The sequence below is a fragment of the Gracilinanus agilis genome, chromosome 1 (genome assembly GCF_016433145.1).
Source record: "Gracilinanus agilis isolate LMUSP501 chromosome 1, AgileGrace, whole genome shotgun sequence".
Taxonomy (NCBI): domain Eukaryota; kingdom Metazoa; phylum Chordata; class Mammalia; order Didelphimorphia; family Didelphidae; genus Gracilinanus; species Gracilinanus agilis.
The window spans coordinates 475,614,886-475,631,396 of record NC_058130.1 but is presented as its reverse complement, the minus strand read 5'-3'; the positions used below and the strand labels follow the sequence as shown (position 1 = coordinate 475,631,396).

The 16,511-nt window shown below is 38.1% G+C and overlaps 1 protein-coding gene across 1 annotated transcript in view; it reads left to right on the top strand.

Moving 5' to 3' along the window:
• Positions 1 to 16,511, top strand: part of KDSR (3-ketodihydrosphingosine reductase) — a 67,181-nt gene that overhangs the window by 22,418 nt on the left and 28,252 nt on the right. Inside the window, exons 3-6 of the mRNA XM_044665773.1 lie at positions 3,334 to 3,390; positions 9,285 to 9,350; positions 9,505 to 9,600; positions 12,700 to 12,891. Coding sequence (XP_044521708.1) covers positions 3,334 to 3,390; positions 9,285 to 9,350; positions 9,505 to 9,600; positions 12,700 to 12,891 — 411 coding nt within the window. The remainder of the gene's footprint in view (positions 1 to 3,333; positions 3,391 to 9,284; positions 9,351 to 9,504; positions 9,601 to 12,699; positions 12,892 to 16,511) is intronic.

The following is a 16,511-nucleotide window of genomic DNA, read 5'->3' as shown; positions in this document are numbered from 1 at the left end:
GATCCAGTCAGTGGGCAAATTTTACTGTTTCTCATCTTGCAACATTTTTCACATCTGACCCTGCCTTTCCACCCACCCGGTTACCACATCACCTGTCTCCAAGATGATTGCAACAGTTCCAGAACTGGAAGCAAGTCTTCTTCTTCTACCTGTCCCCACCAAGGCCTTTTTGCACTGTTGCCAAAATAATTTTACCTAAGTACTTTCTGACTGTGCGACTTGCCTATTGGATAAATTTCAGTGGCTTCCTCTCACCCTTAAGATAAAATATAGCCAACTCTATTTACTTTTTTAAGTCATCCTTAACCCGGCCCCAACCCATCTGTCCGCCTTCATTTGAAGTTATCTTTCCCTTCCACGCTCTGGAATATAACCAGCCTGGCCTTCTCCCTCTTTCTCACACAGGACAATAAATCTCCTGCCTCTATACCTTTTCACTCAGGTGTCCCACATGCCTAGAGCATACCCCCTTACTGTGGCCATTTAAAGGTTCCCTCTTTGTTTAAGCATCATCTTCATGAAGTCTTTCCCAATTGCTAATGCCCCCTTTTGGTATCTAGGTGACAGCTGGCACTGTAGTTAAAGGGCTGGACTTTGAGTCAGGAAGACATGAGTTTACATGAGATCTCACACTTGTACTAGCTGAATATCCATGGGCAAGTCATTTGTTTCTGTTTATTCCTGTTTCTTCTACTCTAAAAAAGGTATAATAATAAGATCTGCCTTGCGGGGTTGTGGGGAAGATTAAATGAGATATTTTTAAAGCACTTAGCATAGGGACCCACACATAGTAGACACTTCTTAAGTGCTTGTTTCCCAAAGTAGATCCCCATCAGTTTGGGAATGGCTAAACAAATTGGGGTGCATAAATGTAACGAAATGTTACTATGCTGTAAAAAATGATGCGTGCGATGAATACAGAAAAGCATGGAAAGATCTAAATGAAATGCAGAGTGAAGTAAGCTGAACTAGGAAAACAATACATTACAACAAGACATCTCCTATCCATCCATCAGAATCAGTCAAGATTCCTTGAGAGATGTAACAGAAATAACCCTATTCAGCAACCCTTGAAGAGAAACATCAAGCAAGACCTAAAGCAGGAAAGTGGATGCTTGCCAGTGATACTCATCACTATGATAGAAGAAGAGCAGTTCTGTGTCCAGGCTGAAGAGGGATTTTCTATGTATGTGCCCATCCTTTCAATGCTCCAATTTTCAGGTGACTTTTTCCCTCTTGCATCAAGTTCTAGAATATTACAAAGAATTTGGCCTGCTCATCTTTACAGGAAAGACTAAGTGGGGAATGTCTGTTTCCCAGACTGTGACATACACTTGTGTGGACATTCTATTGGGCTTGTTCATCAATATGTGTATATAGGACAGACTGTACAGTATAATTAGATGACAGAGAGGAGAAGAATGGTTTAGATTGCCTTTTAGAAAATTGCAAAGCTCCTTTACAAACCCCAAAACTTACTATGAAAGCAAAGGTGTCCATCCTTATTAATAATGTGTTGCTCTATGGCCAATTAGGCTTGGAAATCTAACAGTCTCTGAAGAATTAAGAATGAATCTCTCTGGTGCGGGGATCCAATGAAGAGGCCCATGGTGAGCATCAGCGAGTGGTATACCATGTAATGAGTGTGAAGCCCTGAAAAGCAGAAGTAAGAAATGTTATCTAGGAATTATATGGTAGAAGATGGGCTTGTCATGTAAAGTCAAGGGTTGGCAAATACAGAGTGCTCCAGTGCTGCTCTAACTGTATTAGGAAATGAGAAGAAAAGCCTCCAGCACTTTGGGTTGGTTGATCTTCTAGTATGTGAACTTATGGGAAGACAGAGGCAAGGTTCTCACAAGATGGACAGGTTGTGATCTGTATTATGAAAGGGAATTTCTAAAGCAGTTAGATCCCAGATCCATTAGAGTTTGAGAATCTTCTTATTATGTAGCCATGGCTGTTTCACAGGTTGAGGAGTATGTGGGATATTCAGGAAGGACTAGCACTTCTGGTGTAGGACTTGATGAGCCCTTCCCAGGGCAGCTTATCCACCTTTGGTTGTCCCCCTTTAACACTCACCTGTGGCTCCAAGAAGCTGTAGCACGAGCAGCAGTCACACCAAGGCAAAACCTCAGAAGAGGATTAAACGAGGTTAAGGATAACTGATGGCCTCACACCTATCAGTGACTTAGGAGATGGCTACCCCAAGAATACAGACTTCCCCTCTTTGAATTGAGGCATTAGAATGGGATGAGAACAGTTTATTACAACATCAGCTGAAGAAGGCATTACAACACATTTAGAGTTTGGTAAAACGTCAAAGATGCCAAAGTCAGCAACTGCCTCCTGGGCTCTCTCTTATATCATCATTCTGGAAGAGACAGTGAGACTGATGATTTAGCACAACTCCAATTCATGGGCAAGTCAAGACATCTCTTATCTTGTGGTCATCTCTCTTTTTGGAGAACATAGGAAAAATCACAACAACCGTCTATAAAACAATTTACTTAATTTGATAAGAGATATAAGTAAATTTCACAGTATTTGCCTTTAGAGTGCATAGGTATGATTTCTTTGTGTTGAAGAGTATTTTTTCTTTGTGTTGAAGAGTATTTTTTCTCTTATTTGATAGGAAATTATAAAATAGGCACAACCATTCTAGAAAGCAGTTTCAAATTATGCCAAGAAAATGACTCCATACTATTTGGCCTAGAGATTTTTCTTCAGAGTATATGCTCTGAGGAGGCCAAAACTTACAAACTCCTAGATATGGAATAACGAGTTTGTATTCATCAGAATTTGAGCAATATTAAGTTTTTTTGTGTCTTTGCATAATGAACAAGACATGTAACATGTTCACTTATCCATTATCAACACTGTAATTCAAGCTTTGAAAAAATCTTTTTAAAATTTTTGCTCTAATTACAGGATTAGGTTTAAGAATTGAGTGCCTTCAGATAAAAGAAATGGCCCCTCCTATAGGTATAGTTTGCAGAATTATCATTAATTGGTTCTAAAAAATATAACAAAATTTTTTTTAAGGATGAAGGAATGACAGTTTTAGAGGAACAATCATAAATGGGAGAATAGGCTAAATTACATTCTATTTAGATTCCAGAACATAAAGAAGCTTGCTTATACTAAGTTAGTTACGATATTGTAAAGAGTTTTGGTGAGGGCTGTATTCTACTTTTCTGGGTTTTTTTTTTCTCCTAATGTTTAACGAATGTTTATTTATAAGCTACTTTCTTTCCCTGAAAAAAACAAAACAAAACAAAACAAAACTAAAAACTAAAGAAATCAGTTAAACTAATTGCTTTCCTTTGGTTTCAGAACAAGTTGCTCCAGGCAAAGAAAGAAATTGAAAAACATTCTATTAATGATAAACAGGTAAATTACTTTCCTGTATCCATTTTATGTACTAATCACCCTGTGACTGGGCCAAGGTAAAAAGAATGAATTCAACTATTAACACTCATCTGAATGTTTATAGAATTTTCCTAATTAAAATGCCCATTAGACTGTTTTAAAGTGGCTGGAATTCTTTTTAGTTGCTTTGGACCTAAAATCATTAATTAAAAACACACATAAAGAGAAACATAGATGTTTGGATAACAGAATTTCAGACTGGAGAGACATTTTCCCAGGCAAGGCCCAAGCTCAGTTATTTGTTGCTTGAATAACCATACAAACTCCTGTGGGGCAGGTGGCAAGAAATGCTTCCTTTTAACTGTACATCTTGATCAGAGCTTTGCTTGTATAGGAGAAGATCATTTTAGACTCAGGGGTGTCTTTTTTTCAAACTTTTAAAAAAATTATATATGTAGAAACAATTTTTTTTAAACCCTTACCTTCTGTCTTGGTGTCAATACTGTGTATTGGCTCTAAGGCAGAAGAGTGGTAAGGGTAGGCAATGGGGGTCAAGTGACTTGCCCAGGGTCACACAGCTGGGAAGTGTCTGAGGCCAGATTTGAACCTAGGACCTCCGTCTCTAGGCCTGGCTCTCAATCCACTGAGCTCCAGCTACCCCCGTAGAAACAATTTTTGATGATTGTTTTCTGACATTTTGCAATTCAGATTCTTTCCTTCTCTCCTCACCCCCCAGCCTAAGGTGGTAAATAGTCTGATATAGGTTATACCAATGCCTCATACAGTACATATTTCCATATTCCCTATGTGACAGAAGACACATATATATTTAATAAAAAAAAACTCATGAAGAAAATAAAATGAAATATGGAATGCTTTGATCTGCAATCAGATCTAACAGTTCCTTCTTTGGATAATGTGTTTTATTATGAGTAATGCAAGGTTGCTAGCAGAAGCCTGCATTACATTTTTTTTTTAACCCTTAACTTCTGTGTATTGGTTCCTTGGTGGAAGAATGGTAAGGGTGGGCAATGGGGGTCAAGTGACTTGCCCAGGGTCACACAGCTGGGAAGTGTCTGAGGCCAGATTTGAACCTAGGACCTCCCGTCTCTAGGCTTGGCTCTCAATCCACTGAGCTACCCAGCTGCCCCCCCTGCATTACATTTTGAGTTATCTTGGGGCCTTGTTTTGCTGGTAATAGTTTAATCCTTCATAGTTGATCATCATATAATATTTCTGTTACCGTATATGTTGCTCTCCTGTTCTGCTTACTTCACTTTACATCAGTTCATATAAGTCTTTCCAGGTTTCTCTGAATTCCTCCTATTCATCATTTCTTAAGATATAATAGTATTCCATTACAACCGTATTATACAACTTGGTCAGCCATTCCCCAATTAATGCCTACCCCCTCAGTTTCCAATTCTTTGCTACTACAAAAAGAGCTGCTAAAAATATTTTTGTACAAGTAGGTCCTTCCCCCTCTATCTCTGGCCTCTTTGGGATATAGACTTAATAGTGGTATTGCTGGATCAGAGGTTATTGTTGTTTTATGGCCCTTTGGCCATGGTTCCATATTGCTCTCCAAAATGGTTGTATCAGTTCACAGTTCCACCACCAGTATATTAGTGTCTCACTTTTCCTACATCCCCTCCAACATTTATCATTTTCCTTTTTGGTCATATTAGCCACTGTGATAGGTGTGAAGTAATAATCTTGGAGTTGTAAACAATTATATATTTCTCTAATCAATAGTGATTTGGAGCATTTTTATATGATTGTAGATAGTTTTAATTTCTTCATCTGAGAAATGCTTGTTTATATCCTTTGAATATTTATTAATTGGAGATTATTTATTAATTGGAGATAGTCATATACATTTGTCTCAGTTCTCTATATTTTTGAGAAATGAGGCCTTTGTACAAAATACCTGCTATAAAATTTTTTTTCCCAAATTTGTTGTTTCCTTTTTAATCTTGGTTGCATTTTTGAATGTCTCTCTAGGTAGTCTACACCTCCTGGGAGTTAAAGTCTAAAAAACTATTTGTAGGTACAATGCTCTCCCCTCTCGAGAGCTTAACTGTTAACTTTTCAGATACTATTAGTACATTGTGGATTCTCAATAATTAGCATCTTTTAATTGGGGAACACATGCTTTTTCTTAATAATATGACAGTTTTTTGTTTGTTTTTAGTGGGAGGCTGGGGGTGATTAGTACTAAGAATATTCACCTTGGAACAGTTAGGTGCTACAGAAGATAAGAATGCCAGGCCTGAAGTCAGGAGGACCTGTGTTCAAATCTAGATTCAGACATTTCCTAGCTATGTGACCCTGGGCAAATAATTTAATTCCATTTGCCTCAGTTTCCTTATCTGTAAATGGACTGGAGAAGGAAATGGTGGACCACTTCAGTAACTGTGCCAAGAAAACCCCAAATGAGGTCATGAAGAGCCAGACATGATGGAAAATGATTGAAAACTTGTTGAGGGCAGGAACTATTTCATTTTTGCCTCTATATTCATAGGACCTGACAGTGCCTAGTACATGGATACTTAATAAATATTTATTGATTACCACAAAAAGATCATCAACTCTAGCTTGAGACTAATGGAAGACACAAACAGGCCCCTGAGGAGTACAAGGTTGAGAAAATAGCCTATTTATTGCAAGCACTGCCTTATGCCCCACATAACTTCTTTGCTACTAGTAAATAAGCAAATTTTAGCCAAAGGATTTCCTTTGTGGTAAATGGCACAGATCCAATCTGAAATAATCAACAGCAAAAAGAATGATTTCTTAAAAATTGGTCATATGATTTCCATATCCCTTTTTCTTTTTATGTTTTATAATTTGTGCTGGGTGACAAGAAAAACAAACAAACTTGTGTCTGATCAACTTAGACTGACCCTTGAAATCAGGAATGCCACTATTTATTTAGTGGAATGGAATTATTTCTGTCTTGGTGTCTTAGGAACTAAGAACAATTTATTATAGTTGATTGATCTGGTGAAAGCATCCTACCTGACATAGCAATAATTTTGTTTTGTTTTGCTTTTAATTTGGTCCCCTACCTGAAAACTTTTCCTTAGCAACACCACAGAATATTAAAGGCTAAAACAGCTCTTAGAAGTTATCAGTGAGGTCCAAACATCCTAAAAACACAATTTGGAATTTTGCTTAAAGGGCAAGAAAATCATGTATACCTCTTTGACCCAATAATACCACTACTAGATCTGTATCCCAAAGAGATCAAAGAAAAAGGAAAAAGACCTATTTATACAAAAATGTTTATAGCAGCCTTTGTGTGACGGCAAAGAATCAGAAATTGAAGGGATGTCTATCAATTGGGGAATGAGTGAATAAGTCATGGTATAGAATTGTAATGGTACACTGCTCTGCTAGAAAACATGATATGCAGGATAGTTTTGGAAAAACCTGGAAAGACTTATATGAACTGATGCAGAGAAAAATGAGCAGAACCAGAGGACTATTGTATACAGTAACAATACTGTGTTATGGTCAGCTATGAGTGACTTTTCTATTCTGATAAATTCAGTGATCCAAGACAACTCAAAGGACTTGTGATGAAAAATGCTATCTATCTCCAGGGAGAAAATTGATGGAGGCTGACTGTAGACTGAAACATAATTTTTTCATTTTATTTTTTTCTTGTTTTTTTTTTTCAACATGAATAAAATGGAAATGTTTGGCATGATTTCACATATATAATTGATCTCACATTTCTTGCCTTCTTAATTTACGGTGAGGAGGGGTGAGAGGGCAGAAGAGAATTTTTAAAAAATGAATGCTAAAAATAAATAATTTATTCTAAAAAAAGAAGTTATTAGTAAGTCAGTAAAGAAATATTTATTAAATGTGTGCCAGGCACTGTGCTAAGCTGTTTTTAAAAAGGCCAGTCCCTTAATTGTCCAGGTAAGGAAATTGAGGCCCAAAGAAATAAAGTGACTTACCCAAAGTCATATAGCTAATTTGATGGCCAGGACAGGCCAGAACCTTGTTTCCCAGTCCAGTGTTTTTTCCCTGTAACTATATGCCCATCCCACCTATACCTCTAATCCACCTATCACTGAAAAATTAATTTAGAGTCCTTTATTTATCTCTTTCCATCTGTGGCAACAGATTTTAATGACTAATAATTATAGTGGTTCATATATATGCCTCAATTTCATATATATGTACATATTTACACACATGTAATGTGTAAATATATATGCATGTATGTGTGTGCATATGACAGTTTATCTTTAGCAAAGTGCTTTCCTCACCAAAGCTTCTCTGTGAGGTAGTGTAAATATTATGTTTTGACTTTTTCCTCCTCCCACAAAAGGTCAAATTGGATGGACTGGTGGGAAAGAAGCTGTGTTCTTTGCATTTGCATCATTTTACCAAAGCATTCTATACTGGTATGATTGGATTCTTATCCAACTCAATGGCCTGTTTGTGCCAACTCTGGCCCAGAGGTCCTTTGGGTAAACTGGGTCAGTTCTAGAGTTGGACTTGAGGTTACCTCAGATTGCAGTTGTCTCTCATCTTCCCTCTATTCTTTGTTCCCATTATCACATGTTTATCCAAATCCTCATTGCCTTTTCTCCTGCACTATTTATAAGGGCTTCCTAACTAATCTCCCTGCCTCCAGTTTCTGCTCTCTCCAGTCTATTCTTCATACACCTGAAAAGGATTCTTTCAGAGGATCACCACTCCCTTGTTCCCCTTGCCTAGTGTGATCTCCCAGCCCTCAAAGTTGAAATATATCTCATCTCTTCCTGCAGACACTTCTGGTAGTCCCTCCTCTCTGAAGCTTTCTCTCTCTCTGCTCTTTCCCTTCTCAAGCCTCTTATATCATTCTGTTGGGACTTTTCCTTTGCAGATTCCATATTTCTCCTTGTGGTGTCCTTTGTATACATCTCTAACCCTTTCCCCTATTAGATTTTTTTTTTGTTCCAAATTGAATTGAATTTGTGTTCCAAATTTAATTCAAAAATCAGTTTTTCCAATTTTAAATTTTGAGTTCCAAATTCTTTCCCTCCCTACTTCATAAAAAAGCAACCATTTTGCTATAGATTATACATGTGAGGTCAGGCAAAATATTATCCATTATCCATGTTGCAAAAGAAAACAAACAAAAACAAAAGTCAAAGAGAAAATCAAAGAAAGTAAAAAAATTGCTTCAATCTGCATTCAGACTTAACTCCATCAATTTTTTCTCTGGAGATGTATAGAATTTTTCATCATAAGTTCTTTTGGAATTGCCTTAGATCTTTGAATTAATCAAAATAGCTAAGTCATAGAATGAGAACTCGATTTGGTCCTAGGATCCAAAAATGACCTTGGGGCTCTTGGACAGGACTGTGAAATTTTTTCAGAGTGAAGCTCTTTACCCTTGACCAGGCTCCTTTCTTTCCTAACTCAAATTAGTTTGGAACGAATCTGTTTTTGGGGTGGAGTCAGATACTATTTACTTGACCCTTGGTTCCCCAAAACTTAATGTTGGCCTCTGATTTGGAACCATAGCTACTTGATCACAGATAGAGCAGTCATTGTCAGAAACAATATTGCTACAAGAGGATATTTTTTATTTAATATTTAATATTTTTATTATTATTTCATTATTAAATAGTAAAACTATTAAAATTAATTACATTATTTTTATATTTATTATTTTTATTTAATATATTTTAACACATAATTTTCTGATAGTTTTTCCTGTCCATATGATAAATGCTCTTTTAGTTCCTGGCATTATATATATTTATAAAATACATATATATTACTTGTTTTCAGAAACCTCCCTGGACTTGATTGTTGGGAAAAGACTTGACTCTTATTAAAATGAATGATGTTTAGAAAGAGATTGGCAGGCACTTAAATGTGTTTAATGATGTCCTTTTTATCAGGTCGTGCTCTGCATATCAGTCGACGTATCTCAAGACTATGGACAAGTGGAGAATGTCATAAAACAAGTAAGAAATTTAGCTGCCTGGAATTAGGTCATTTCCATTCTTTTTACATTTATTATTTGAAAGAATTTGTTAGCTTTTGCAATTTTTTTCTTGCATTTTTAAGAGCTGTGTCTTTCATTAATCAAGACACCTGCAGCAATGACCTTTTTTCTAGGCACAAGAAAAACTGGGACCCGTTGATATGCTCATAAACTGCGCAGGGATGTCAGTTTCAGGAAAATTTGAAGATCTTGAAATAAATCATTTTGAAGTGAGTAAAAATACTTTTCCTTTAATAATTAAATACATGAAATGCACTATAATGCTGCCTAAGAGGGAATAAGGTTAGTTGAAAACAGTATGCTGTATCCTGAATCCTTTAACATTAGGGGAAATGGACCCAATTAATGGTAAATGCTTGCATCTTAGAGCTATCTCAACTTTTATATAGCACCTTTCATCATGGTAGCACTTAGAATTTCACTTCTGCCCCAAAAGAAAATGCTATTAGTTTTATATTCTCTCAAGTGTAATTTTTAACCCAACGCTGATTTTTTTCCCCCTTAATGTAATATTGAGGTCTCCTTCACAGTCTGAACATCAACTTCTTCTACCTTTGAAATATGTTGGTTACATTCTCTTGTATGCGCTAAGAAAACCAAAAGATTTAGAGTCTAGATCTCTTAATTTGAGGTCAGTGAAGTCGCCTAGTTCCCAATCCACCCAATTTTCCTGCTTAGTCAAATCTTCAGGGAGTAAATAGAGTAATTTACTTTATCAACAGGTAGAAAGAGTAACTGGCTTGGCCATCTTCCTTTTAACCTCTAGAGTTCATTAATGAAATTATTAATGAAAGTGAAATTTTAAGTAGTCATGTGTAGTTAGAATGTATTGGGAGGAAATATCTAGAGGGCAAATGTAATAGTCCAAGCATGAGTTGATGAGGGAAGGGAGAAAAGGCGAATGAGGAAATAGCCAATTTAAGAAACAATACAGAGGATATTGGCTTGGCCCTTGTACTGAGTGGAACTTAGGGAAAAAAGGAAGTTTAAAAATGATTCCATAGGGACAACTAGGTAGCTTAGTGGATGGAGCGCCAGGCCTGCAGTCCAGAGGACCTGGGTTCAAATGTGAGCTCAGACGTCTCCTAGCTGTGTGATCCTGGACAAGTCACTTAATCCCAAATGCCTAGCTCTTACCACTCTTCTGCCTTAGAACAGAAACTTAGTATTGATTCTGAGATGGAAGGGAAAGGTTCCCTGGTTAAAAAAAGAAATTCCATGGTTATGATTTTGTATTAGGGGGCCAGGGGACATTTGTACATCTACCTGGGGATATAGAAAATAAAGATGTGTGTGTCTAGTGGAAGTTTCAACAACAACAATAATAATTGCTCACATTTAGTTAGCACATTAGAATTTTACATACTTTTTAATTTGATCTTCTCAATGGTCTTGTGATATAAGTATTATGTGTATGAGTGTTTTGTGTACATTATGATTATCAACAAGATGATTGAGGAAATAAAGTATATGAAGTAAAAGTAGGTAATGAAAATTAATTCCCATTGAAATAAATGGATTCCCATTAAACAACCTTCTTTGAAAATTTATTTTCATCAATCCCTTTTTTTGTTCTTTATGGGCTAAGAAGATAGGCCTAGGCAAATAGCACTTCCATCCTCGTTTCCAAAGCCAGTGAGAAAGCCAACGTGGAGCTTACCCTTGGAACTTAGTTCTTCTGAGCTCTAAGGCTCCTGAGTCCTTCCATATACAGGCCTTTTCTCCAAATATCATGCCAAAAATGCAAAAAAGAGGCCGATGTTCTGGAACCTCTGGTTTTTACTTAGCTTGTACCTTTTCCTCTCAATTCGAGGGATTCCCTGAAGGTCAAAACACTTCTCTTTTTGAAAAGAGAATCGTCACCTGCTTTTGTTTGCAATGCACCTAAGTCTTTAAGAAAAAAGCTTGTTCAGCCAGTTTTTACTGAGGGCATAAGCCTCTTCGGTTGCCAGGATATGGCTCTCTGCCAGTGGAATAGATTGGAATTTTATATTAAATGATACAATACTGGCATGATGTCTTATTTTTCAAGGTGCTTTTTCCCACATCTGAGTTTCTTATTGAGATGCAGCTAAATGTTTATATTTGCAGTAGTCTTCTAGTTCTTTCTTCTTCAAGTTTCTCCCCTTTCCACCTCAGACCTCTTCATAGTTGCCAAATTAATTTTCCTAAAGCATAGGTCTAACTATGCCTTTCTCCTGCTCAAGAAGCTTCAGTGGGTCCCACTTCCAGGACAAAGTGCAAACTCCATCATTTGGCTCTAACCTCTCTTTTCTTTTTATTATAAAATTTTTGATATTTTATTTTTCCAATTACTTGTAATAAAAATTTTCAACATTATGTTTTCCGCTATTATAAAGTCCAGATTGTGTCCTTCTCTTTCTTCTCTCCACCCTCCCAGAGATGTTAGTGATTTAATCTGTAAACCATCTTTTCTAGACCCATTCCATATTACTTTTTCTCAAGTACTCTACCCTCCTGGTAAATTGGCCTCCTTAGGTATTCCTTGAACTCACATAAACTGTCCCTGAATGGTAGCATACTCTCCCTCTTTACCTCTGCTACTTAGAATCCTTAACCTCAACCTCCCCTCTGATATAACTTCCTGTGCAAAGCCTTCTATGAACCTCCCATTTACTAGGGCAGCTAGGCATGCAGTGGATAGAGCACAAGGTCAGGACTAAGGAAGATCTGAGTTCAAATTTAGCCTCTGACATTTGCTAGCAGTGTGACCCTGAGCAAGTGGCTTAATTTATGAATAGTAGATTTCTCACTTGTAAAGTAAAGACTTTGTCCTGAATCTGCTAAAACTTATGTGCTGTATCTTCCATTAGATTATTAACTTAAAAAATTTTTTTAAACCATTACCTTCTGTTTTAGAATTGTAACTAAGTACCTCTTCTAAGGCAGGGGAGTGATAAGAGTTAGGTAACTGAGGTTAAGTGACTTACCCAAGGTCACACAGCTAGGAAGTTAGAATATAAGCTTTTTGAGAGCAAGGATTCTTTCATTTAAAAAAAAATTTGTTTTTCCCCCAATTGCATACAGAAACAATTTTTTAAACTTTTGTTTTCTGACATTTTGTGATCCCAATTCTGTCCCTCCCTCCTTCCTCTTCCCCCTCCCTGAAGTGGCTCCATGTTGATACATGGACTATCGGATTCTGTCACTTTTGCTATTGTATCCCTGGCACCTAGGACAGGACCTTGAATGTAGTAGATACCTAATGAGTACTAATCGAATGGAATAGTAAGTGCCTTGAGAGTTTAAATTTTTCAAATAATATTTGTGACCTTTTTTTCCCATAGAGATTAATGAATATAAATTATTTGGGCAGCGTGTACCCCAGCCGTGCAGTGATAACCACCATGAAAGAAAGGAGGATGGGCAGGATTGTCTTCGTGTCTTCCCAGGCAGGACAATTAGGGCTGTATGGTTATACTGCGTACTCAGCGTCCAAGTTTGCTCTTAGAGGATTGGCTGAAGCACTGCAGATGGAGGTAAAATTTTTTCCTTTTTCCTTTACTTTTCTTATCATCTTCTGGTTCATGTGACTTTTAAAGTTCTTCATATGGGACTGAGAGGCCCATGAGAAGAGTAACTGTAGCCTGCTTTTGAAATCTAGGTTCAAGTGTGGCTTTTGACATGTATTGGCTACTGCTGTAAGCTGCAGGAGGGCCCCGATCTGCCCAGGGCAGGGTTTCTGCATTCTTACTGGGTGCTGTCCCTCGTTCTCGGTGCTGGGCACACAGAGGGAGGCAGTAGGGAAACGGTCCCTGCTGGCTGGGTGCTTCCATTCTAATGACAGACTCGCCTACCTCTAGGCCTATACAAGAGATGTATCAAGTAGATTCAGGATGACTTTAGGGGCAGCTACATGGCTCAGTGGATCAAGAACCAGCCCTAGAGATGGGGGTGGGGGGCGAGGGGTCCTGGGTTTGAATAAGACCTCAGGCAAGCCACTTAACCCCTATTGCCTAGCCCTTACCACTCTTCTGCCTTAGAACTGATACACAGTATTGATTCTAAGTTGGAAGGAAAGGGTTTGTTTGTTTTTTTTTTTAATGAATTTAGAGAGGAAACCACTAGTAGCTAATTGGGGTTGGGAGGTACCAGGAAAAGGTCTCTTGTAGAAGATAACTCTAGAGTTGCATCGCGAAGGGCACCAGGGATTTCAAGAGGTGGAGGTAAGGAGGGAGAAACTAGATGATTTCTAAAGGCTCTTCTAGCTCCAAAATCTTTATTTTATGCTTCTTTTACTGGTGTTAAGCTAAATAAGGGGAAAGCAGAAGGAGTAGTGTAATATAGAAAATGGCAGGGTAGAATTCCTGCAAGATACAGGGGACCCACTGGAGAATTCTGGGTGAGGCTTGACCCTGTATCTTGCAGGAATTCCACCCTGCCATTTTCTATATTACAGTAGTCAGAGATGTAGGAGGAGAACCAGGAGAGACCAAGGTCCCAGAGGCCAAGGGAGGAGAGAATATATGAGGTGGGTCATGGAGTCAAAAGAGAAGTCAAGGAAATGAAGACCATGAAAAGATTAGGTTTCCTTTTGAGAAAGTTGTTTCATTAGTGGTGAATTCAGCAGCTAGACTGGATGTGGTTGAGAAATGACCGAGTAGTCATCATTCCAGAAGGCCTATGATGATTGATGCATGAATCATTAGAATCATGAGTCACTGAGAGATGATGGACTCAAGATGTTTGAGCTCCTGTGGGCCAAAGAATAATATTAATAAGTAAAGGGAGAAACAAGAACATGCAAAAACCTCTCTGTGATAGATAGACAATTTTGGAGATGGCCAATTTATACATTTGCCTTTTGCTTATGAATATTATAAGGGCTTTCTTTTTTATTTTTCAATTTGGAAGGGCTGGGTGGGAAATAAAATCAATGATAGTTAATTGAAAAAAAATGTTTAAATAGAAACAAGAACAAACACTCATAAACACACAAGAGAAAAGACTAGGTGGTGAAGCAGAGAATATTGTGATTTTGTTCTAGGATTTTGGTTCTGGGGAGGAGAGAGGATGATAGTTTGAGAAAAGAGAGGTTCAAGTGAAGGATTTTTTTAAAGATGAAGAGAACCAGACATCTTAGTAGTTGTCAGAAAAGGAACCCAAAGTTAGGAGGAAATGGATGAGTACAGGAAATGACTTCTGGGGCAAGGATCAAGGCACCTATACACAGGTTAGTTTTCTCAAAGGAAAAAGTTACCTTTCCTCAGAGTCTGGGGCATAGAAGACTGGTGGAGCTATAGAAGGATCTGAAGAATAGAAAGAGAGGAGCTGATGGAACTTAGGATGGATAAATGGATGGCAATGACTTTTCCTTCCTCCAGAAAATAGGAAGGGCAGTCTACCTTCTGAGAGAGCTGTTGTTCTGGTATTTCAGTCCTGTCTAACTCTTCATGCCCTTTATGGGTTTTTCTTGGCAAAGATACTGGAGTGGTTTGTCATTTCTCATTTTATAGTTGAGAAACTAAAGCAAACAGAGTTAAGTGACTTGACCAAGGTCACACAGCTAGGAAGTGTCTGAGGCCAAATTTGGCCTGAAGAAGATGAGTTTTCCTGCAAGCCTGGTATTCTAATCACTGTGCCACCTAGCTGCTCTCTGAGAGAGAGTGGGTAAGGCTAACATTGGGAACTTGAGAAAAGAGAACTTTTGAAATGGCAATGGAGTTAGCTGGGAAAAAAATAAAAGGATTAGCATGTAGGAGCCAGGGCTCTTTTGAGATTTTTGAATGCAGTGGAACCATTTCATCCTAATCCTGTGACTTTCCTCCATCATTGTTTAGCAGCCAGAGAATATAAGCAGGGAAGGAGGAAGTTGGAGGTGGGCCAGGAGGACAATTAGCCCAGTCCGTAATGGTGGTCGGGCAGAGGGACTGACACGTAGAGGATCCCATAGAGCCGAACTGATCAGTGTCCATCAAGGGTCAAGACTATTATTAGGGATGCCAGATTAGGGGTGAAGTACCAAGGGAATAAGGAGAGACATTAGGACTATACGTCTTGGATGTGAATGAAGTTAATATTTAGGAGGAGTGAGACTGAAGAAGAAATGTCAGGATGTGAAATTATGGTCAGAAATGGTGAATTTTAGATTTAAACATACATTTACTAATGTATACATAATATTTGCAGTGTACAAAAATAATATATAAAGTACCTATGTTGTTCAGGGCAGGAACTATGCTTTTGCCTTTCCTTATATCCCCAGAACCTAGTAGGGTGCCCGGCACATAGTTAATAAGTGCTTTCTGACTGACTGTACTAGTGCCCGTCAGCCCGGCTGCACAGGGCAGTGTTGGCATCACAGAGGTGGGTGAGTTATAGGCAATAGTGATGTCCACATGTGATGGCAAGCCTTGTGGGCGAGAGACATAGATCAAAGATGTAGGAAGCTGAGGAGGCTAATGAAGTGGGGAGCCAGGATAGCCCAAGGAGTAATAGAATTACACACACACACACACATGCACACACACACACACAGAGTATGCGGGCAGGGATGGGACAGAGAGAAAGACTAAGTCAGGTCCTAAACTTTTTAGAAGAAGAAGAGTTAACTTTAGAGGTCTGTAGATTATAGCAAGAAAGATCTGGGTGAGATAGATGAATGGAAAGAGAGAAGAGGAGGAGAGGTAGCAGAGGGATTGCAAGAAATGGAAGATCTGGAAGTTGCACTGTGAGGCCCAGGGGCATGAGAAAAGGAGAAATCCATACTGTGGAGAAGGTGGCCAGGGATGGCACTCTAAGAGGGTCAGATTTCCTTGATCACTGAAAGATAGTAGGCGGAGTAACATGGTGTTCTGGAAAGGATGCAAGACCTAGAATCAGGAAGAATTGAGTTCAAATCCAGGCTCAGACACTTACTAGCTAAGTGTCCTTAGGCAAGATACTTAAATTCTCTCTGCCTCAATTTCCACATCTGTAACACGAGAATACTAATAATAGCATCTACCTACCAGGATTAATATAAGGATCAAGTGAGATGATATATGTAAAGTACTTTGCCAACTTTAAGTCATCATTAAGTGCTAACTATGATTATTGTAATGACAGTTATCATAGAAAGAGTATGAAATGAATAGATGTAGGATGAAAGAATGCGTTA